This window comes from Rhinopithecus roxellana, chromosome 1 (assembly GCF_007565055.1).
Source record: "Rhinopithecus roxellana isolate Shanxi Qingling chromosome 1, ASM756505v1, whole genome shotgun sequence".
Lineage (NCBI taxonomy): Eukaryota > Metazoa > Chordata > Mammalia > Primates > Cercopithecidae > Rhinopithecus > Rhinopithecus roxellana.
In genome coordinates, this window is record NC_044549.1 from 186994871 (window position 1) to 187020463 (window position 25593).

A 25593-nucleotide genomic window follows, 5' to 3' on the forward strand; every position below is an offset into this window, starting at 1 on the left:
AAATGAGTCCTGGACTTAGAAGGAAATGCTGGTCCCTCCCCTTCCCTGCTCTCCCCATTTCTGGCTGGAATGTGGATGGGGTGGCCAGCCCCTTCATACTTGCGATTCTCCTGCCTCAGCTTCCCGAGTAGCTGGGATTATAGGCATGCGCCACCATGCCTGGCTAATTTTGTATTTTTAGTAGAGACAGGGTTTTGCCATGTGGCCAGGCTGGTCTAAACTCCTGGCCTCAAGTGATCCACCTGCCTTGGCCTCCCAAAGTGCTGGAATTATAGGCGTGAGCCACCACACCTGGCTATTTTGTGCATAATTATTAGTGAGATGGGTCAACTTTCCAATTTGTTAAACTTCAAAGTTCAAAAGCTATGATATTCTATAATTAGTTAATTCTTTATTCCAAGAAATCTAAAATGTGTACATCTTACCTGATTTGCTTTTTGTAGGGGTAAGGCAGTCTTACCAATTTAAAGACAATAGGCTGAAACAGGTATCTATGAAGTCTGACTGGTATTAAATAATTGACTAATGCCCTGATTAGCATCTATTCTAATTTTTTTCTCACTTAAAGAGTGATATACATATTTGAAAAAGGAAGGAATACTTATTTTGTTATTCCCTGAGGGGTTTAAAAACTAAGACTGAATGAATGAGAAAAGACAAGTTAAAAATAAGAAAAGGTTCTAGAACAACACAAGGAAGTAAAAAAGAGTGGAAAAAAATATGAATAAGAAAACCATATTCAGAAATAAAACTAAAATTAAGAGCACATTATACAGCTTATTGCCTTTGAGAAGCTCAGCAAAGAGAAAAGAAGAAAAGAAGGAAGGAAGGAAGGAGAAAGAGAGAAAGAAAGAAAGAAAAAAGGTAGTTTTTTTTTTAAATTTCTGGTAAGCATTAGTTTCAGTACTATGAAGTCCAGATTGGGAGGGGAAAAAAAATGTCTGAGTACAGAGTCAGAAATGAGAAATATATTAATACAATTTCCTTAGAAAACAAAGGAATAACTTTAGTTCTCATTCCTGATTTTACTCTTATATGAACTTGGTGAAGTAAGGTTCATGTACTTCTTACCTACTTAATAAAGAAACTGAACAAAATTGCTGCCATTATAGTAAACCTTTACCTTCACTCAATAACACTAGTAATGACAGTACCACCCACAGCTTTCTAGAAGAAATAAATAGGTCTGCATTCAGCCCAAATATATTAAGACAATAAGTACACTTTACTGGAAAATAGCAATACATTATTAATTTCAGTTAAAAAGCAAGCAGGTAAAAACAGGAAAAAAAAAAAAAAAAGAAAGGAAGGAAGAAATAAAGAAGAAATCAAGCAGGCATGGAGGGACACATAAGGGTCTTGGACACTTTGTCAAATCCTGAAAATCAAGAGTGCAGGTATCAAGAAACAGGAGAAGGCACCAAAACCATATAAATGTTATTATAAATTGTTCAGAAAATAACTAAAGCAGCTATTTTTCTATTAAATATATTACGCTGGTTTATAGTTACTAAAGCACCTGGTGGGCTCAAATTAAAATATAAAAGACTTACCTAAGATGCCAAAATAGAAACTGCCCTATCCTCCGATTACCAAGTGCTCTTTCTAATAGGAATCTAGAGAGGGCACAATCAAGAAAAGGCTCATATTTTAAAACTTGCACCAGTTGTAAAAGATACTGAGAAAGTTCTTCATCACTGAAAGAAACAAAAGACACAGTGAGTAACCAAACAACCTGTGCCAGAAAAAGATCCCTCCCTATCAAACTATCAAATGTGAACTTGTTGAAACACAATGGTTCTTTTGGGCCAGGCTTGTTACATGCTTGCCTTCACTGTACCACTGCTACAACATCACAAAAAAACTGAAGATTTCAGATGGGAAAAGGGGAGTGAAGAGGGTCAAAGAACAGATACTAGATATATTTTAATCACATGAATTAGATTGTGATATGGTCTGGCTTTTGTCCCTACCCAGATCTCACCTTGAATTATAATCCCTGTAACTCCCATGTGTCAAAGGAGCATGCTGGTGGGAGGTGATTGAATCATTGTGGCCCTCCATGCTATTCTCATGACAGTGAGTGAGTTCTCATGAGATCTGATGGCTTCACAAGTGGTGGTTTCCCCTGCTCTTTCTCTTTTCCTGTCACCTTGTGAAGATGGTACTTGCTTACCCTTCGCCTTCTACCATAATTTTAAGTTTTGTGAGGCCTTCCTAGCCATGTGGAACTGTGAATCAATTAAACCTCTTTCCTTTATAAATTACCCAGTCTCAGGTATTTCTTTACAATGGTGTGAAAATGGACTACTACACAGATTGTTAAAATTCATGACTGTATTTTCAGCCAGCTAAGAGTTACCAAAAATACTAGGTACTTTAATACTGATTTCTGATCATGCTAAAAAGTTTGTGCTTAGTCAAACAATTATTTTTAAAATAAAAATTCCACCAGTACTTTCACAATTTATTTTCCTTTGCTGTCATTTGGGTTAAGTAAGTCCTCCCAGATAACCAAAGTACAATTAAAATCTTAACTTCAAAGAGTGTGAAGGATGAGAAAGTGAATACATTTATAAGTGGGAATTGATCATTGAAATAATATAACAGAAAACATTGTAATTAACTGAGCTGAATTAATTAAGGTTAGTGGTTCTCTATTTTGTGTCAATCTCCAAACCATTCACCTGTAAACACACTCCCATCAGAGGCAATTCTACCAGTATAAGGTATGAAGCCCAAGTGCCCCAAGTGCTCCACTTACTCTCCATAGTCTTGGGTAATAAATGGTTAAGAAATTAGTTAGTCTAAGGCAGATATCTGGGATTGAAACCCAGGGCACTATATACCAAAACCAAAAACTCATAACCAGAAAATTTCACAATAGAAAAACCACCAGAATTAGCTACATGGAATACACGGATCACAGATATCTCCTCAGAGGGATCAATACACTTAAGAAAAACACTTGGCTCAGCCCAAGGAGAATCAGGTGGCACCTCCACAAAAGGTCTCCAATGCAAACTTACAGAGATGGTGAAGCAACTGGGAATTCATTTTTTAACCAACTACCTATAATATAATCTTGATTAGGTTTATTGTAAAATTCATGCCCATTATATAACCTATAAATAGTGTAAAAAATAGAAAGTATAGGAATAGAAGGAGTTTCCTCTTCTCTCACACTTCTAATTTCACTCCCCAGAAATAAGCACTATTGGTGAGTCTGTGTAATTTCTTTTGGCTATTACACAGCTTAAAACATACAAAATTTTAAAAAGAAAAAAGGATCATAGTATCTATACTATTTTGTGGGCTTTTATTTTTCAAAAACGATAAAGTACATAAGCCTCATTTCTGAAGTTAGAAAGAAAATAGATAAACTTCATTGTCTGAGACAGTCCTTTCTTCAGTGAATCTCTGATTCTCACAAATGCACCAACCAAGGGAGACTACAAGCATGTTCACTGAAGCATTATTTATAATAGGGAAATGTGGAGAAAACTTAAATGTTCCTTAATAGGGAATAAATTAAATAAGATATATCCCTATGACAGAATATTACACAGTAGTGAAAGGAATAAACAACATTTAAACATAATGGGAGAGACTAACCTTAAAAACCTAATGCTGAATTTTTATTTTTATTTATTTATGTATTTGCATTTTATTTTTTGAGACAGGGTCTCACTCTGTCACCCAGGCTGGAGTGTAGTGGCACCATCTCAGTTCCTGCAACCTCCGCCTCCAGGACTCAAGTGATCCTCCCACCTCAGCCTCCCAAGTAGCTGGGACCACAGGTGTGCACCTCCACACCCAGTTTAATGTCTCTGTATTTTTGGTAAAGATGGGGCTTAACCATGTTGCCCAGGCTGGTCTCAAACTGCTGGGCTCATGGATCTGCCTACGTTTGTCTCCCATAGTGATGGGATTATAGGTGTGAGCCACCACACCTGGTTGAATGTTTTTTTTTTTTTTTGGAGATGGACTCTTGCTCTTTCGACCAGGCTGGAGTGCAGTGGCACGATCTCAGCCCACTGCAACCTCTGTCTCCTGGGTTCAAGTGATTCTTCTGCCTCAGCCTCCTGAGTAGCTAGGATTACAGGCGCTGGCCACCATTCCTGGCTAATTTTTTTTATTTTTAGTAGAGATGGGGTTTCACCATGTTGGCCAGGCTGGTCTCAAACTCCCGACCTCAAGTGATCTGCCCGCCTCGGCCTCCCAAACTGCAGGGATTACAGGCATAAGCCACCACACCCAGCCGTCTGGATAAATTTTTAAAAAGCAAGATATAAACTAATGCACATGGCAAGACACATTTGTGCAATAACAATTCCATGTCTATATTTTCATAGATATATATGAAACATAAAAATGTGATATAGAAGCATACACACCAAATTCATGATAATGTCTGCCTCTGGGAAGGAAGAGAAGTAATCAAGACTGGATAAGGAAACTATGAGGACTTCAACTTTTTTTTTTTTTTTTTTTTTGAGATGGAGTCTCGCTCTGTCGCCCGGACTGGAGTGCAGTGGCCGGATCTCAGCTCACTGTAAGCTCTGCCTCCCGGGTTTACGCCATTCTCCTGCCTCAGCCTCCCGAGTAGCTGGGACTACAGGCGCCCGCCACCTCGCCCGGCTAGTTTTTGTATTTTTAGTAGAGACGGGGTTTCACCGTGTTAGCCAGGATGGTCTCGATCTCCTGACCTCGTGATCCGCCTGTCTCGGCCTCCCAAAGTGCTGGGATTACAGGCTTGAGCCATTGCGCCCGGCCGAGGACTTCAACTTTAACTGTAACGTATTTGCTTAAAATATATATATATATATTTAAACCCACGACAAAAATTAACATTTCTTAATTCTGGAGGGTAGATAGACTGTGTGAAGAAAAGGGGTAACACAGCAGGCTTGGCTGCTATCCTCTAACAAGTCTGCTTATAGGATTGGCCCATGGCTAGCATCTGGGAATTAAGATTTCAGAAGGGTTCCCACCATCCTCCTAATTGATAAGAGTAGCTCACTGCACCTAAACTATTTGTGCAAACAATGGTTTATGTTGTATATCCACTTTACTGCTGGGAGTATAGAAATCTGGTACATGCTAGGCAGAGGGTGCTTATGTGATAGCTGCCAGTAAAAACCCTGGCCACCAGGTCTCTAACAAGCTTCCCTTGCAGACTTATATTATCACAACTCCTGAGAGAATTAGAAGTGTTCAGGGTGACTTTACTGGAAAAGAACTCTTACAAGCTTATGCGTGCCTGGTTTCCTCATGACTTCACTCCATGAACCTTTTTCCCTCCTTAAATTTTGCTCTGTATCCTTTTGCTGCAATAAGTTATATCTGTAAGTGACTATGTGCTGAGTTCTGAGTCCTCCTAGTGAGTCATCAAACCTGAGGGTGATCTTGAGGACTTTCTGACCCAGTAAGCTTTTGCTTTTTTTCTAGTATAAACATTGAGTGGGGGACACGGCAGGAGGACATGAGCAAATGCTTTGAACTGTGAATAATTCTGAGCCCTTTTCTTTCTTATGAGACATCAAGGAGACACTCTCGTCCCAAACCCACCCAAGTTATTCCTTTCCCCAAAGAAAACCACCTGCAGAAGATACCTCATCTGTCGCAGGCAGCCTACAGCATATTCTCGAACGTACTGGTCTGGATAGTTGAAATCCAGAAGCTCTAGGGCCTCCCGGGGGGGCAGTTTAGGCCAAATCTGAAGCAGCGCCTGAAGCTGTTTAAAAAATGAAACCGGTTCAGAAATGATGGGGGACAAAAGTAATCTAATTTTCCTTGACACACAGGAGCACCGAGATAGGTCAAAAGAAGGCAAAGCACACTTTTAATTATTGATGCCTCAAAAATCCATTCCTGTTAATACAGACTAATAAAGGTTATTTTTGTTGTTGAAACATTCTATTGATAAGTTTGAAAAGCTATTAAGTACTTACCCCCAAATAAATTTTATGGGTGAGAGAGAAAAAAATGTTGAATTTGTAGCCTTCCTAAAGCTCAACCCCATCTGATAAAATCTTATTCCTTAGTATTTAATTTCTCTCATTGTATTTTCCTGGGTATCACATAAACACCATTGACATCAATGTCATGGAAGGTATATGATATGTATGCAAGATCAGTGCTATAAACTATGGCAAATAGATGGCAGTGATTAGAGGATTTTCTTTCAATTGATTGCTCAAAGTCATATTGGGAGAGGAGGCCTGCAAGCTTGTTGACTATCTTGTGGATGTTAAGTGTGATTCTCAGACCAATTAAGCTTTGAGAATGCAGTAAAACAGTTTATATTTTATTACTTAATTCTACAAGTTATTCAACCTATCATTAACTATGCCAAGCCCTCCCCAAAAAGTCAACAATATCTAAATGAGAATCTACCAGCTAAGTTAAAAGGAATTTTCTCATATCAAGCAAAAGTAAATAAAAGTTAACTAAAGGTAATTTTTTAAAAATTAGCTTAATTTTTTCTGTTGTTTTACATTTTAAAAATATTTTTGGGAAAACAATACTTTTGAATGTTTTTTAAAATTTAATTTCTCTATTATTAGTATATATTTATATAAACTTAACTTATTTTTTGAGTAGAATTTCACTCTTGATACCCAGGCTGGAGCACAACAGCGCAATCATGGTTCACTACAACCTCCCCCTCCCGGATTCAAGCGATTCTCCTGCCTCAGCCTCCCGAGTAGCTGGAATTACAGGCACCCGCCACCATGTCCAGTTAATTTTTTTTTTTTTTTTTTTTGAGATAGGGTTTCACCATGTTGGCCAGGCTGTTCTCGGACTCCTGACCTCAGGTGATCCACCCCCCGCCTTAGCCTCGCAAAATGCTGGGATTACAGGCGTGAGCCACTGCACTCAGCATAAATTGTTGAGTTATATATGTAATTTGATACATTACAATTCACCTATGTGAATAAATTACATAGTTACTTAGCAAATATAGTGAAATGCTAATTTTTAAATTTTAACTTCTTTTTTTTTTTTTCTAAAGAGACAGGGTCTCATTCTGTTGTCCAGCCTGGAGTGCAGTGGCACCATCATAGCTCACTGCAGCCTTGAACTCCTGGGTAAAAGCGATCCTCCCAACTTAGCCTCCTCAGTAGCCAGGACTACAGGCACATGCCACCATGCCTAGCTAATTTTATTTCATTTATTTATTTTTGTAGAGATAGAGTCTCGCTATGTTGCTGGTCTCAAATTCCTAGCCTCAAGTGATCTTCCCGCCTCTGCTTCCCAAAGTGCTGGGATTACAGGCTTGAGTCACCACACCCAGCCTAAATTTTAACTTTAAACTTAAGTTTTTCTTAGCTATTCTTAACCCTATATTGAATAAAGCTTGCTCTTTTTTTTATGTATAAAGCACAGATACACATACAGTACATGAACAGATGTATCATGTATCTATAGAATCAAAATCTCATGGGTTATTGGGGGGAAAATAGTCTATAAAAGCTCCTAAGGGTATAGTGATGAAAACAGGTTCAGAAATAACTGGTGTAAAGTCATAAAGCACCAACCTCATCCCCACTTTTTCTCACTAACAGAGCCCCCCTCCCAGGTTTGCCCAAGGCCCTAATGGACCAGCAGTCTTCTTTATGGGCAGAAGAGTTGGGAAGAGACCATTTCCTGAGGTTTTGAAATAGTAGTAATAAAAAAAACCCCTCATCTCTCCAGTTAATACTTGGAAAACACTGCCCATAAATAACACTGAAAAGGAGAGATAAGATTATGTAATACTAGAGGTTCAGCAATGTTGTGGTTAAAAACAACTTTACCATTGGAAAGTAATGACTTTGGTAAGATTATTTATAATTATTAAAAATTAAATCATGTAAGTGTAAAATTAAATAAATTGCCAAAAACTCACCAAATCTCTCTATAAGACAGCTTTTAAGAGTACAGCAAGAAATTCTTTCCATTGTGATTCTAATGAAATAATAATATGATGTATTTCTTAGACATGCACTCAGCACTAGACACTATCCAAAAGAAACAGGCAAATGTGTCAGGTAAAAAAATGCTTAGATCTTGTTTTCCATTACTGAAGGTTCATGGAAAACGAATCCTGAATTTAGAGAATACATGAGTGGCTAGAAGACAGTAACTATTCTACAGCAATTAAAATAAAATAGTTTCTTTTCAGTCTAATTTGGTCTAAGGTGGAAACAAGTTTAAGCGAAGTACACACAATAATGTAATTATATAACACGTTTCCAAAGATCAATTGATTGATTGATTGATTTGAGACAGGTCTCCCTCTGTCACCCAGGCTAGAATGCAATGGCACAATCTCGCCTCACTGCAACCTCAGCCTCCTGGGCTCAAATGATCCTCCAGCCTCAGCCTCCTGAGTAGCTGGAACAGACGTGCACCACCACGTCCGGCTAATTTTTGTATTTGTTGTAGAGACAAGGTTTCGCTGTGTTGCCCAGGCTGGTCTCAAATTGCTGAGCTGGTCTCAACCTCCTGATCTGCCCACCTCAGCCTCCCAAAGTGGTAGGATTACAGACATGAGCCACAGACCCCAGCCATTTTATTTTTTTGAGACAAGGTCTCACTCTGTTGCCCCAGGTAGAGTGCAATGGCATTTGGCTCACTGCAGCCTCAACCTCCCAGATTCAAACAATCCTCCCATTTCAGCCTGTCAAGCAGCTAGGACTACAGGCGCATGCCACCATGTCCAGCTAATTTTTGTATTTTTTGTAGAGAAAGGGTTTCGCCATGTTGCCCAGGCTGGTCTGGAACTCCTGAGCTCAAGCGATCCACCTGCCTTGGCCTCCCAAAGTGCTGGGACTACAGGTGTGTGTTACCATGCCTGGCTCCAAAGATCTTTAGACACTAAAAGTGAACACAAAAGAAATCCTTTCTACACTTAATTTGAGAAGTGAAACAATAAATCCAAAGATTTTAAAAATGCATATAATTAAGATAAATCTGTATTTCTTCACTAAATTTTTAGTCACTACAGATTTCCTAAGACTACATACTAGAGAGATTCATTGAACTTAAATAAGTAACATGAAAAAAATTTGGTTATTTTAGTAGAGCAAATTTATTTGTTCTGATCAAAAACACCATTTCAAGGGCTTTCTATTGAGCACTGGTGGGTTGTTTGAATTGAATAAATGCCAGTACTTTTTGGCAGGGTCTTCAAAACTAAATCAAGGAACTACAATTTGGTAGTTTTTTGAAGCAAAATGGACTTTTTTCTATTCTGCCAAAAGGCATACATTCAGCAATACTGGACAACTGAAATGAATGTTAAAATTGACCTGAATGATATATTATCTAAAACATTATTTATTCTCTGTAATAGATGTAATTTTCAAACAATGGACATTCATTCTAGAACAGGCATTGCAAAAGAGTCTAAAAGATTTAAAACTCTTGAGTTCACTGATGAAGCTGGTAGAAGGTATCCAGGTCTCAGCAAGTGGTACTTTTGATAGATAATGATCCCAAGATCAATGTTTCAATTGTATTTGGTGAAAGGTATGGCAATCCTACCCAAAATCTGAGATTTTTAAATACTGGAAATATTCTGGTCCACTACTTAGAGTATAAGAGTTTAAAGTCGGCCAGGCGCAGTGGCTCAAGCCTGTAATCCCAGCACTTTGGGAGGCCGAGACAGGCGGATCACGAGGTCAGGAGATCGAGACCATCCTGGCTAACACGGTGAAACCCTGTCTCTACTAAAAAATACAAAAAACTAGCCGGGCGAGGTGGCGGGCGCCTGTAGTCCCAGCTACTCGGGAGGCTGAGGCAGGAGAATGGCGTAAACCCAGAAGGCGGAGCTTGCAGTGAGCTGAGATCCGGCCACTGCATTCCAGCCCGGGCGACAGAGCGAGACTACTCTGTCTCCAAAAAAAAAAAAAAAAAAAGAGTTTAAAGTCGCAAAATTTCTCCTGCTTAAATTATCCTATCTATGAAAATACACCTATGAGAAAAGGACACTTCATGTGAATCCAACCAAGTACCATACACCCAAAAAAAGTTACAGAAATGATCTTTTGTTACCTGAGCAACATCCTCAAGTTTATTCCACTTGATTGACAGCAGTAATTTTGGCAGTGATTGTGGGAAAATCTCTCGGCAGTCTTGTCGCAAAGTCCAAATAAGATCCATTTCATTTTCACACAGTTGAGACAAGGGATCCCTGTCCAAGATTTCTTTCAATACAGGAAGAAACTTTTTTCCACCTCGACTCTATGAAAGTAAAATGCTCATTATAGAATTTAATTGTGCAAACGCTACTGGCAAACATTCAGTAAATTTATATACATTTATATATAATAAATGAACCTAAGTACGTGAGATACAAAAATATAATTCCATAAAAAAAAAAAGGCAGATCCTTTAATAATTTCTAAGCTAAGGATGATGAGATTCTCAAAATAGTTTCTAAAAATCTAAAAGTGTAAACTGTGTAAACACTGGGTGGCAGTATTGCTTTTTAGATAAAAATCCAAGTCCGGCCAGGCAAGGTGGCTCACGCCTGCAATCCCAACACTTTGGGAGGCCAACGCGGGTGGACTGCCTGAGTTCAGGAGTTTGAGACTAGCCTGGGCAACATGGTGAAAACCCGTCTCTACAAAAAATACAAAATACAAAAAAAAAAAAAAAAAAAAAAAATTAGCCGGGCGTAGTGGTGCATGCCTGTAGTCCCAGGTACTCAGGAGGTTGAGGCAGGAGAATCACTTGAGCCTGGGAGGCAGAGGCTGCAGTGAGCCGAGACTGTACCACTGCATTCCAGTTTGGGTGACAGAGCAAGACCCTGTCTCAAAAACGATTAAAACAAACAAACACCCGCAACCAAGTCATTTACTCTTTTTCCCCGCGCAACACACCCGCCTCCGACCTCACCTTTCCCCGCCCCCACAACACACGCCCCCACCGCCGACGGCGCGCGACGACGGCGGCACGGGACCTTCCACCCGGCCCGGGCCCGCGAACCCCGCACCCCGAGCCGCGTGCGGCGCGAGGGAGCACCCCCGAGGGAGGAACCCGTCCCCGCCCCTTGCCTCTCGGCGCCCCCTCGATGCTCTTAGCTGAGTGTCCCGCGGGGCCCGAAGCGTTTACTTTGAAAAAATTAGAGTGTTCAATGAGTAAATGACTCTTTGAACTGAGTTTCTTTAATTTTCAAATTCTATAAACAAAAAACATAAGAGGTTAAAAACAAAAGTAAAGCCTTCTTGGCTTGTGCCTTGACTCGAAAGCCTAAATTACGAATCAAATATTGGCTAAAACTAAACATGGGAAAAATACAGTTCTCTCATTTTCCTTCCCAATTCCTACAACCAAATATACTAAAAAAAGAATATAGCCTATGTTGTTTTGGATCCAGACTCTCTGAAATCCACTAACGTTAAAAGAAAGAGGTGTGTGGAACCATGCTTACATCAAAACTATACCACTTTAATCAAAACATATTTTCCCTAAAAATCTCTTTCCAAAATCATCTGAGAAGATCCTGTAAGGATTTATACTCTAATATTATTTTATACCTGACATTATTTTAACTGGGATTTCAAATGAACATGAAAATAAATAGAATTATCATATTACTAGTTTCAAAAGTAATCCAATTCAAAACAGCATACAGCTAGAATGGAAATACTAAGTATAATTTTATTAAGTAAGAGAAGTGACTTTTGGACATTGTCCTTCAAGGAGACACACTACTGAGAAGAAAACAGACCAAAGACAGATCATAACCAAAGTTGTTTAACTTTGTTAAATGAAGTTGAAAGTTTGGCCAGGCGCGGTGGCTCAAGCCGGTAATCCCAGCACTTTGGGAGGCCGAGACGGGTGGATCACGAGGTCAGGAGATCGAGACCATCCTGGCTAACACGGTGAAACCCCCGTCTCTACTAAAAAAAAAAACTAGCCGGGCGAGGTGGCGGGCGCCTGTAGTCCCAGCTACTCGGGAGGCTGAGGCAGGAGAATGGCGTAAACCCGTGAGGCGGAGCTTGCAGTGAGCCGAGATCGCGCCACTGCACTACAGCCTGGGTGACAGAGCGAGACTCCGTCTCACAAAAAACAAAAACAAAAACCTAGCCGGGCTTGGTGGCGGCGCCTATAGTCCCAGCTACTCGGGAGGCTGAGGCAGGAGAATGGCGTGAACTCGGGTGGTGGAGCTTGCAGTGAGCTGAGATCGCGCCACTGCACTCCAGCCTGGGCGACAGAGTGAGACTCCGTCTCAAAAAAAAAAAAAAAAGTTGAAAGTTTAAGCTTTCCTAAGCTAAAAGTTTACTTTAAGAGTTAAATATTTTGTTATGATACAAAGAAAGATTAAGTTGTTAATACTTGTATTCTCTTCAGTTTGTCCAGCTGTTAGTGGAGATTTAAATATTTACTTTCTTGTCATCACAATGGGAATAAAGACATGCATGAAAACGCATGAGAAACTGAAAACTCTATGAGTCTTTCTAGCACATTTCTGCCAATGTGACCAAAGTGTAGGGTAGAATGGCTGGAAATTGTAACTAAGAAGTGGAAAAAGGATCATTTGCCACTATCTTGTAGACTGGGTAGAGAGAAACTAAGCTGATGAACAAGTACCAATTGGCCAATAAATAGTTCTGATATTCTGTCTATAGCCTTCCTGACATAACTGTAATGTTTTATATTTAAAACCTTTCCCTGGCTCTGCCATTATCTATGGAATAAAATTCAAGATAGTCTCAAAGGATATAAGGACCTCAAAAACACAGCCTCATACTTTTCCAGTTGCTCTAAATCTCACAAATTATACTCTAATATTCACAATTCCACTCGGTTTGCTATATCCTCTACTGCATACTGCAACAATACTTATTAGCATTTTTAAAAATGTTGTTCATTCTACTTTTCATGCTCTCAAATGATAAACTCATCTCAAAATGGAAATGATGTCTTCTTTCCATGTATATCCCTAGTACAGAGCAGACAATATATAAACTGAATATAAAAAATGAAAACAAGGCCGGGCGCGGTGGCTCACACCTGTAATCCCAGCACTTTGGGAGGCCGAGGCTGGTGAATCACCTGAGGTCAGGAGTTCTAGACCAGCCTGGCCAACACGGTAAAACCTCGTCTCTACTAAAAATAAAAAAATTAGCCAGGCATGGTGGCAGGCGCCTGTAATCCCAGCTACTTGAGAGGCTGAGGCAGGAGAATCACTTGAACCCAGGAGGCAGAGGTTGCAGTGAGCCATGATCGCGCCACTGCACTCCAGCCTGGGGGACAAGAGCAAGATGTTGTCTCAAAAAAAAAAAAAAAAAAAAAATTTTTTTAATTTAAAAAATGAAAACAAATTTCTCGTTAACATATTTACATTAAAATTGTGAATCAAGGTATATCCTATTATAATAAATAACTTAAATAGGCTTAAATAACTAAACAAAACAGACTAGGAGATAATTCACAAATTCTCTATAATAAAGATCTTTGGGAAGCATTCAAGAGTTACATCTAGAATAAAGGTCCCTGAAAAACACAAATAAGCTAATCGTTAGGAGACCAGTTTTCTGATTAGCATATCAGACAGGTTAAGTAGACAGAAAAAGGCAGGCAGGCAGACAGACAGGCAGGCAGGCACACATACACATGTATGTTCTAGGTGTTTTGCCTAAATCTCTTATTTATTCTAGTAATTAAGGATGATCAATATATGACTTCTTTCCAGTATCTAAAAATATTTGCTACCTGGGAATAATTGACATAAAAGTTGGTAAGATAGGAAAATTACCAGACCCTGGAAAACTAAGTCAAAGGAAGTATGCTACATGCCCTCATGGTCATTGAAATGAAATGGAGAATGAAATATGCTCCATTGCGTTTTCTTTAAGTAGAAATTAACACGCTGTGTCAAACCCAAGGAATCTCTTGCTTAGTGTCTGCCACTGACAAAGACACAAAGAAATATTATCTTCTCAAACATCAACTTTACAGGTTAGGGTTATGAGTCAAACACCCTTGTTTCCCTTAGGATAGATTCATCTTCCATTATGTTAGAAAAGGGTTTTGCTTGCTTGTATTTTGAGACAGGGTCTCACTGGGTCTCTGTCACCCAGGCTGCAGTGCAGTGGCACAATCTGGCTCACTGCAGTTTCAACCTCCTGGACTTAAGCGATCCTCCCACCTCAGCCTTTTGAGTAGCTGGGACCACAGACGAGCACCACCACACTTTTCATATTTTTATATTTTTATATTTTTTGTAGAGATGGGGTTTCTCCATGCTGCCCAGGTTGGTCTCAAACTCCTGAGCTCAAGCAATTCACCTGCCTCGGCCTTCCAAAGTGTTGAAGGCATGAGCCACTGTGTCCGGCCATAAAAAGCTTTACAAATTTTTTATAACTTTATTCCCATAAGATAATAATTTTTCCAAATGTTCTGTACTCCCTTTCAAATATCAACATTGAAAAAATATAAAAAACATGAAAAGCTTCTGTTCTAACAAGCTGAAGAATTCCAAGTTTTAATAAATTAAAGAGCATGCATTCTACTATATCTTCTTTAAGATAGCCAAAGACGAATCAAATAAGTAAATTCCAAATTCTTGGGATCTTGTAAGTAGGCAGATTAAGGTTCACTGTACTAAAGAAAATAAACATAAAAAGGCTAATAAACACAAAAAGACCTAATTATAGTGGTTTTATATGTAGAGATTCAACCTACAAAGGGTGCATAACTGGACTTCATTAAAAAATGATGTCATCAGCCGGGCATGTTGGCTCATGCCTGTAATCCCAGCAGTTTGGGAGGATGAGGCAGGCAGATAACGAGGTCAAGAGATCGGGACCACCCTGGCCAACATGGTGAAACCCCATCTCTACTAAAAATACAAAAATTAGCTGGGCATGGTGGTGCGTGCCTGTAATCCCAGCTACTTGGGAGGCTGAAGCAGGAGAATCACTTGAACCCGGGAGGTGGAAGTCGCAGTGAGCCAAGATCGCGCCACTGTACTCCAGCCTGGCAACAGAGCGAGACTCTGCCTCACAAAAAGAAAAAAGTCATCAGAATTTGAAAATGAAACTCCTAGCCAAACCTGTTACTGCAAACAACACATAGTGTAAATTGTTCATGTCAGAGAAATGTTCAAAAAGCTAGCAAAAAGCTAGCAGGCTGAGTATAATTTGGTCGATCCAAATTAGACCTCTACAGACTACTGTAAGTAAATACCCTGAAGACCTAGAAATAAGCTAAGTAGGGAGAGCAGTGGAACTGCATAATTGTACTGTTATTGTTTATTGAGGTATGAAAAGCACAACATTGAATAATGCCAAGGTTAAAACTACCAAAAAGTCTAAAAAAACACAAAATCTTAGATTCTTTTATAAAACAACAAAAATATCAGTAGTGAAAAATTATACTGTACAGTATAACTGAAGAACTTAAATGTTCAAATGCTTGTACCAAAATAAGATAAAAGTGGTAGAAAGCAATGAAAAATCACAACCCTATTTTCTACTATTTTTTAAAAATCACAAATACACATATTATAATAATGATTACTGACCAAAATAAAACAAACACCTTGCTTTATAAGCACATGGGAAAACACAAACATGGTTCCTTTCCCTTCTCTATGGAAGGCCACAAACTCATCTATCATCTTCACAAGGGCTGGAGATTCAGATGGCATGTTAACAGTGTGCTTGCTGGGGATAGACAGTTGAGTTAATTAAGTGTTGCCCAGACATACAGACTTGACCAACACAAGCAGCCAAGGATAATGAGGTGGAGACTAAGAAGACAGTTATAAGACTAGAAGATTGATTACAAACAGGGGATTGAGCAAATAAGTAAATACACCAAAGCTAATAGAAATCCAGATTTCTCATTATTAGAAAAGGGAATTACAAATATGAAAAGACAAAGACTAGAATATATACAGTGTGAATACATCCATATTAGAGGCATTGACGAGAACTCATGGTCTTTAATAGATAGATAAATAAATATATCTCTGTGTATGTTTATTTTCCCAAACATATGGAGGTAAACAAATATATATTGTCTAGCTCTGTTTCACAGAAGGGCCTGGAAGCCACTGCATCCCTGCATCCTCCAAAGAGCACTTATTTATGTATACCCAAGGGCAATGAGCATATATCCAGGGCCTAGATCTTACTAAGGCCGGGAACAGTGGCTCAGGCCTGTAATCCCAGCACTTTGGGAGGCTAAGGCAGGAAGACTGCTTGAACCCAGGAGTTCAAGAACAGCCTGGAAAACAAAGTGAGACCCCTGTCTCTACTAAAAAAATAGAAATTAAAAAAATTTTTAAAAATAGCCAGGTATAGTGGCATGTGCTTGCAGTTCTAGCTACTCAGGAGGCTGAGGTGAGAGGATCACTTGAGCTCAGGAGGTCCAGGCTGCAGTGACCCGTGATCGTATCACTGCACTCCAGTCTGGGCAACAAAGCGAGACCCTGTCAATCCATTCCATCCATCCATTTGTCCGTCCGTCCGTCCGTCCGTCCATCCATCCATCCATCCATCCATCCATCCATCCATCCATCCCTACATACTTTTCACAAATAAAAGGAATAAACTGAATATAAAAAATGAAACTCTCCAGAGAAATGCCTGATTCCAAGGCTGGGGTAGGGAAAGTATTAGATGAGTGTGGAATACACTGTTGTAATGGAAAGAAGGGAATGCTTAAAGAATGACAGGGACAAAGCAAAAGAGACAAGAGACAGCTTAAATGGGCTCCCATGAGCCACATCTGGGATAAATTAAACATTAAGATAAATGACAGTAACTAATTACAAATCATTGAATAAAATGGAAATCACAAATCCATCTCCTCTAAGTTAAAAAAAAAAGACAGAAAAAAGAGATGAATGGAGGAAAAGGAGTTCAAGGTTGCAGTGAGCTATGCCTGCACCACTGCACTCCAGCCCAGGCAACAGAGCAAGACCCTGACGATAGATAGATAGATAGATAGATAGATAGATAGATAGATAGATAGGAAGAAAAGCCTCTAGCCTATGTTATAAGACAACTAATAAATCCAAAAGGAAAAGTAAGATTTAAAATTGGCAACCCACTGCAGTAACATTGATTCAAGTAAGATGTATTAGTGAATGCAAAAAGAAGTGGGTGACAGCTTGATCTGAAATAGAATGTTAGTATCAAAATATGCCCCCATAAAACATTTATTTATTTATTAACTTTATAGTAGAAAAACCTAGCAGATACCATACTAACCAAGGGATAACCGTTAACAACCAGAGTAGCAGTAAAAATCGATATTGCCTCCCGATAAAATGCAGTAAGAAAACTACACCTTTACTTCTTTGATATTCACACTAAAAATGCATAACTGGGATCCTAAACATGACAAAACATCAGGCAAATCCACACTAAGGGACATTCTATAAAATAATTGGCCTGTAGTCTTCAGAAATGTCAGTCATTAAAGATTAAAAAAAAAAAAAAAAAACAATGAAGAACTGTTTCAGACTGAAGGAAACTAAAGCTACCTGGCAATGAAATGCAACAAGTAACCAGAGGTTGGATCCAAGACTCATAAAGCACACGACTGAGAAAACTGGCTAAATTTGAATAAAATCTGTAGATTACATAGAACTGAATCAGTATTATTTTCCTGACTTTTATGAATGTACTCAGGTTATGTATAAAAATGTCATTTTTTAAAGGAAATACTGAAGAATTAAGGGGTAAAAGGGCATGATGTGGCCAGGTGTGGTGGCTCATGCCTGTAAACCCAGCACTTTGGGAGGCCGAGGTGGGCAGATCACGAAGTCAAAAGATTGAGACCATCCCGGCCAACATGGTGAAACCCTGTATCTACTAAAATACAAAAAATTAGCTGGGTGTGGTGGCACGCGCCTGTACGTACCTCCCAGCTACTCGGGAGGCTGAGGCAAGGGAATCGCTTGAACTCAGGAGACAAGAGATTGCAGTGAGCTGAGATCATGCCACCGCACTCCAGCCTGGTGACAGAGTGAGACTGTCTCAAAAACAAAAAAAAAAAAAAGAAAAATCTAATAGATACTAATAATTAATGCTACAGAATGTTAGAAAGGTATTTTTTAAAAAGTAGACCTATTCATACTCACATGACAATATCCACAAAGTATATTAAATGAAAAAAGTAGAAACAATATATACATATAAATAGCTAGATCTCATTTATTTTTAAAGTGGGAGATATTTACATATAAAGTTAGGATTGATAGCTACAAATTAAACTGTTTACAGTTAGCTCTGAAGAGGAAGGTAGGTGGGAGTCAAAGAGAGAAACTTCCATTTTTGGTTTACAAATTTTTTTTTTTTTAAAGATACAGAGTCTTACCCTGTCATAGCAGCCTCAACTTCCCAGGCTCAAGCTATCCTTCTACCTCAGCCTCCCAAGTAGCTGGGACTACAGGCACATGCCACCACGCCTAGTTAATACTTCGTTCTTTTTTTTTTTTTTTGTGGAGATCGGGTCTCACTATATGGCCCAGGATGGTCTCAAATTCCTGGGTTCAAGCAATCCTCCTACCTTGGCCTCTCAAAGTGCTGGGATTATAGAGGTGAGCCATCACACCCACCCTTAGCATTTATTAATTGTACTTTGTGCCTAAAAAAAAAAAAAAAAAAAAAATTTTAAAAGTGTATCAGACCTGGGCAAGATTACTGCATGCTCAGTGTGTAGAGAACTCTCTGATTGAGGTCTGGTACAAGTTTATGGTGGAAATAGTAAAAATTAATTCACTTATCAGAGGTTCAAGGAGCAATATTGTCTTATAAAGGGTAATGAGACAGAGGCACTTGAACCAAGACCCACCTGTGTAACTGTATCTCCTAAGCTTAAACTGTAATTATCTGTTTCAGTAATTGCCTAGTAAGCTGATAAATTAACATCTGTAAGAAATTTCTTTTGTATCATTAAACGTAACTACTCTTGCAGTTGTCTCATTTGAAAGTTTTTCTTTTATTTTTTAAATTTATACACAAACACACATTTTTTTAAAGTAGTCTCTGAGATTGCTTCCACCTTTAATTTACTATTTTACTTTTTAAATAAACTCTTACTTCTTAGAGTTTCCAGGCCATTCTCAAGTCTATATATATACTGCAAGAAAAAGCAGTCAAACACAATGATCCTATCACACTAGCCTCATCAACTGATCATGTAAATTTTTATCAGGCCATATATATAATTTAGGGCTATTAAAATTTGCACAATGTTTGCAAATTAAATTATTATCTGAAACTGTCTCCAGAAACCTGAATAACACAAAACTCTGGGAAAAAAGACAGAGGGAGGAAGAATTTGGCTACTATCGTCCCAAACTGGCCCAGAGCCTTTCATAAACTGTAAAGACCAGGAGCCTGGCACTACTGCTCTCTTTCCTGAGGTCAAGCATTCAAATTCAAAAGACAAAATTTAAGCCAAAAACACTAATAAGAAAGCAGTAGCAGATGACTCACACTGAGAAACTAGGGAAAGATTCTGAGAGCTCTAATGGCAAAGGAGAAGACAGCCTAGGCCAGATATTTCACCAACTGGCCAAAATTAAATAGTGCTTTGATTCTGTAATGACAAAAACATAGACATTGTCTCAAGTTTGCCTCCTAGTCTCTATAACACTGCCATGCCACAGGTAGAACGGCTTTCCTAAATAGACTTAAAAGTTGTAAACCGATGACAAGAGATTATCGGATTACAGCTCAACAAAGTCAAACTAGAAAGAGCCAAAAAATTAAATTAAAAAGCACAGATGGTATATATGTATTTATATATATGTAGACAGAGATATACAGATGTAGATATAGATATAGCAATCTAAGTCAACAAAGTAACCTATTTGCAGTATCTGCGTAGAAACAAATGGGAATAGTATATGTGGCAGAGACTACTATTTGACTCTCAATATCCATTCTCCACTTCTTCCTTTAGTACTAGAATCTCTTACTCTTAGCCAATCACATGACTGACAGGCTGGCTAAAGACTGTACCTCTCAGATGTGCATGTACTTAGGCATGGACAGTAAGATCTGGCCAATGACATGTAAGCAGAAGTGAAACATACTAATGATATCCTGAATAAGAATGGGGTGTGACCACTACTATTGTTTTTCCTGTTCCTGCTGGCTGGAATATAGTAAAGTAGGAAGATAAAGCAGTAATATTAAACCATGAAATAGAAAATACATGTTAAATATGGCAGAGCACCAAGATGGAAGAAATTTGGGTCGCTTGCATGATGATGCATGTGCTTACTACTAAATCTGCTTTGTTACCTGAGAGAAATACAGTCTCCTCATTAAACTAAGTAATATTCACTATGACAGCAATGTTAATCTATGAGGTGCCACAGAATCCCTTATAGATTACCTGCTAAACCTGTACTTGTATCAGAAAAGGGCTTGCCCACTGAACCCAGATCACCCACAAATTGGGCTGCCATTTAACAAAACACTGTTATGTGCATACTTACCCACACTCACAGACTGTTCTTGCATATGAGTTATGATCTTCTGTGAGTTCATTACTATGAAGCAAAGATACCTAATGATGTGCACAACTCCATAAGAAAGGGCCATTTAAAACTCTTGATACTTACTGACACATTAGCACTATCACTGCTTGCAATCTCAGCTGCCTTTTCAATAATCTGTTTAAAAAAATTAAAGAAAATGAATTTTGGCTCTTATATTTGTAGAATTTTAAGTGTAAATGACTACATTTATACTTAGACTACATAAGATCTGGCATTGCTATGCTTTGTAACAGAAACATGAATTTTAAAAGCAAAATCGTGCTTCTCAAGTGCTTTAAACTCTTGACAACAGGGAAACGATGGTATCACTATAAGGGATTATGACTCCTAGGAAGCACTAAAATTGTCTGTAGATAAAATAAGTACCAGCTAGCATATATATGTCAAAAATTTTCTTTTAAATATAAGTAAGTGTATTCTAGTTAAGAAGACGCAAAAACATGTAGAGTTACTGAATTGTAGAATAAGCTTTTGTCATTTTTTCTTCAATTAACAGACACCAAAAGTAGAAGTAATGACAAGGGGAAGTCTAAAAATAAGTTAAAATTCATTAACTTCAAAGGGGGTGCCCTCATTCTTGCTAAGATAGAAACCCATTTGCCCAGCAGGAAGATCAATAAGTAAATAATTAGATCAGCTGGGTGTGGTGGCCCACACCTTTAATCCCAGCACTGTGGGAGGCCAAGGCAGGAGGATTTCCTAAGCCCAGCCAGGACAACATGGCGAGACCTCATCTCTGTAAAAAAAATAAATAAATAAATAACTAAAAATAAATTACTAAAAATAAAATAATTTTTAAATGCTATAATTTCCATTCTATTACATAAGATCTTAAGAATAAAATAAGATTATGGTTACTTAAATTAACCAATAACCATAAAATTAACCTGAAAAGCAAAACAACACAAATGATTACAACAAGCATTATATTAAATAAAAAGAATAGGACTTGGGGAAACTTTCAGTTTTTACATCTGTATTATTTACATTATGATAACCATATCTAACTTGTACAATTAAAGGAGATCAATATGCATATACTTATTTATCCATTTTTTGTTTGTTTTTGAGATGGGGTCTATGTTGCCCAAGCTGGCCTTGAACTCCTGGGCTCAAGCAATTATCCCACCTCAGCCTCAAGTAGATGGGACTAAAGTCTGCTGTCCCTGGCTTACATATATTTAAAGACTAAAATCTCTATGCCAAACTGATCTTCTTCAAGAAAGACTGTCCAAGGGATTAGAAAGGCAAAAGAAACATTTAATGACCATTTGCAGATGACTGGAGCAACAGTGAAATAAAACTTCTCTTGAAATAGTCTTTAAAAATACTTATATTTGGCCGGGCGCGGTGGCTCAAGCCTGTAATCCCAGCACTTTGGGAGGCCGAGACGGGTGGATCACAAGGTCAGGAGATCGAGACCATCCTGGCTAATACGGTGAAACCCCGTCTCTACTAAAAAATACAAAAAAGTAGCCGGGCGAGGTGGCGGGCGCCTGTAGTCCCAGCTACTCGGGAGGCTGAGGCAGGAGAATGGCGTAAACCCGGGGGGCGGAGCTTGCAGTGAGCTGAGATCTGGCCACACTGCACTCCAGCCTGGGCGGCAGAGCGAGACTCCATCTCAAAAAATACTTGTATGTGCAAATACAGGAGGCTATATTTGTAAAAGTACTTCAAAAAGCATTTCATTTGAGCCAAAAGAGCCTATAACTGTTGAACACACATCGTAATGGAACATAATAGTCACAGTTAGGACTATTAAATGTATCACGAGTAGCTACGGCTTATGGATAAATTTCTATCGAAGGAATAACTAAAGACACTACGTAAATATATTGGATGAGTCAAAATGTAGCTTTTTCTCCTCAGTGTATACTAAGGTATGTGGTTCTTGCCACATTTGAAATTTCTATTATAATAAGCACAAAATTTAATCTGGTTGTAAATTATTGTTCAGAAAAACATATTTTAAAAACTTGAAATAAAAAATTACTCCTTAGATGGATAAAATCCAATTATAATGAAAATGAAGAAAGAAACAGTGAATTACATAAATTTAATTTGCATAATACTTTAAATGTACAGGTAGATTAAGTATTTATAAAGTATAATATCAATCTTCAAAGGCAGTTCGTACTCAAGCAGATTGAGGAAATTAAATAAACTTCCAGCTTATTTTCCGAACATTTTTCCCCCCCAGAGACAGGGTCTCTCTCTGTTGCCCAGGCTGGAGCACAGTGGCATGACCATAGGTCACTGCAGTCTCAAATTACTGGGCTCAAGTAGTCCTCCCGCCTCAGTCTCCAGAGTAGCTGGGACTACAGGCACATGCCACCACACCCAGCTAACTTTTAAGTTTTTGTGCAGACAAGGGTCTCTCTCAGTTGTGCAGGCTATCTTGAACTCTAAGCCTCAAGTGATCCTTCTGGTTCAGACTCCCAAGTTGATGGGATCACAGGCTTGAAGCATGGTGCCTGCCTCCTATTTTCTGAAAATTTGTTCAATGATTTCCTTATGAAAATCAACACTACCTCATCCTGGCTAACATGGTGAAACCCCGTCTTTACTAAAAAATACAATAAATTAGCCCGGTGTGGTAGCAGGCGCCTGTAGTCCCAGCTACTTGGGAGGCTGAGACAGAAGAATGGCGTGAACCTGGGAGGCGGAGCTTGCAGTGAGCCGAGATTGCACCACTGCACTCCAGCCTGGGTGACAGAGCAAGCCTCCGTCTCAAAAACAAAAACAAAAACAAAAACAAAAAAAAATGAACACTACCAGGTGCAGTGGCTCTCACTTGTAATCCCAGCACCTGGGATGCTGAGGCAGGACAATTGCTTGAGGCAAGGAATTTGAGGCTCAATAATTGTGGCACTGCACTCCAGCCTGGACGACAGAGAGAGACTCCATTTTTTAAAACAAAAAACACCATGCCAAACCTAAAGATAAAGTATATGACAGCTCAGCTCTCTTAGCATGTAAATTACCATAGCCCTATATTTAGCCCCCATTAGATAATCTCCTTATCCCCAAGACATGCAGTCTGTATATTAAAGAAATATATTTAGAAATTAAGTCCTTACTATAGATTCTATAAAATAACTACATTAGGAAGCGCCACTAACAGACATATTCAACAAAAATCAATTGTTCTTTGAATATCAATTCTAATACAGCAGTGATTATACCTTTAATATTTGAAACAACATGCAGGGCATGTTTCACTGAACATTTTATATATTCAGAGTTACATATGAAAATATAGCCCTTTAAGGGCCTGAGACATTAAAAAATAGAACAATTATGATTTCTTCATTTTATAAATAAGAAAAGTGAACTCCAGAGGTGCCTTTGTTTTTTTTTTTTTTTTTTTTTTTTTTTTGAGACAGAGTTTCGCTTTTATTGCCCAGGCTGGAGTGCAACGGCACGATCTTGGTTCACTGCAACCTTTGCCTCCCGGGTTCAAGCGATTCTCCTGCTCAGCCTCCTGAGTAGCTGGGATTACAGACATGTGCCACCATGCCCGGCTAATTTTGTATTTTTAGTAGAGAGAGGGCTTCTCCATGTTCGTCAGGCTGGTCTCGAACTCCCGACCTCAGGTGATCTGCCCGCCTCGGCCTCCCAAAGTGCTGGGATTACAGGCGTGACCCACTACGCCCGGCCTGGAGGTACCTTTTCTTACTTAGCAATAAAGCCAGAACTAACAGAGTTAAGAAGGCTCCCTGATCCATGGTCTTCCCACTCAACAAAGCTGTCATCATATGGGAAGTTTTGAGACAGACAGAGCTTAAACTATACACAGAGGAACTAATCATTCAATTATTTCATGCATAGTGGCCCTTTAAATAATTAGCTTACCTTATCGAAGGGAGGGTAATAATAAGGTTGTTTTTTATTCTCTGGAAATTTAATATGCAAAGCTGTTGCATTTTCAGTATATGGATTTGTTTGAACAGTTCCCATTGGATTCAACATTTCTTCAAGTTCATCTAAAACATGCAAATAATTTTGGTTCTTAAAAAATGTCTTTAAAACTAAGCTTTAAAAAGCTGTAATGGATCTCTTCTCACGAAAATTACCTTAGAAGTGCGTCAACTACAGAAGTGTGACAGACAATTCTATCAGTAGGCCTCTAATTTTCTGTTAATGCTTGGAACAAAATTTCAGTGTGAGTTTGCACACATCTTTAAAAAATGAGAAAGTTAACAAAACTGAATGGCTACTTTACCTCTATTCAAATTTAGTTCTCAATCTTGAAAATACTTTAATTGGAACTGCTCTCCCTCCATCAAAATTAGGTGGCCCATAGAAACTATAATCTCATCACTATATATAGACTTCTTAATCACATGTAGTCTGGTTTTCATGGTTGTCACAACAACCAAATTGGTATTTTAAGTCATCAATGACATTCTTCTTATCAAATCTAATGATAATGCTCTTTATTATCCTGTAACTGCTGACAGAAAATACCTTCTCTGGTAGCCTCTGCAATACTCCATTAAGTGGCACTCCTTTTACCTCACCAACTGCTTCTTTCTTCAAGGTACTCCTTCCTTTCCCTTTTCCACCACCCTAAATATTGTCAATTCACAGAATTGTGTGTGTGATTTTAGAATTTCAGTGTAGTTAGAACACTCTGGAGTTCACATTATATAAATTTTTTATTTCACAGATAAGAAACTCATGATGAGAAAATAAGAGTTAGGTGTACAATCTAAGATCTCCCTCTCCAAAGTAATTTTTCTTTTCTTATACTGACTGTAGTACAATTGTTCTCTCTGTATCTCCTAAGGAAAAAAAATATCAGATCTATTCTACTTAGGTCTAATGTCCATAAAGTATGCACACTCAGAATTATCTCCTAAAGCTGGAAAATCCTTTCAAGTTTTTGTTCCTTAATTCTTCATTCATCTTTTAAATAAATACTTTCTCACCTCACAGACTCAATTTTTTTTTTCTTTTTTTTTTTTTTGAGACAGGGTTTCTGTCACCCAGGTTAGAGTGCAGTGTCATGATCTTGGCTCACTACAACCTCCACCTCCCAGGCTCAAGTGATCCTCCGA

The 25593-nt window shown here is 38.6% G+C and overlaps 1 protein-coding gene across 6 annotated transcripts in view; it reads right to left on the minus strand.

Moving 5' to 3' along the window:
* Positions 1 to 25593, minus strand: part of PIK3CB (phosphatidylinositol-4,5-bisphosphate 3-kinase catalytic subunit beta) — a 190269-nt gene that overhangs the window by 33526 nt on the left and 131150 nt on the right. For all 6 annotated transcript variants that reach the window (XM_030934615.1, XM_030934620.1, XM_010366748.2 and 3 more), the window contains 5 exons: positions 24386 to 24516; positions 20594 to 20644; positions 10045 to 10233; positions 5616 to 5737; positions 1554 to 1697 (listed from right to left, as the gene is read on the minus strand). In XM_030934615.1, coding sequence (XP_030790475.1) covers positions 1554 to 1697; positions 5616 to 5737; positions 10045 to 10233; positions 20594 to 20644; positions 24386 to 24516 — 637 coding nt within the window. The remainder of the gene's footprint in view (positions 1 to 1553; positions 1698 to 5615; positions 5738 to 10044; positions 10234 to 20593; positions 20645 to 24385; positions 24517 to 25593) is intronic.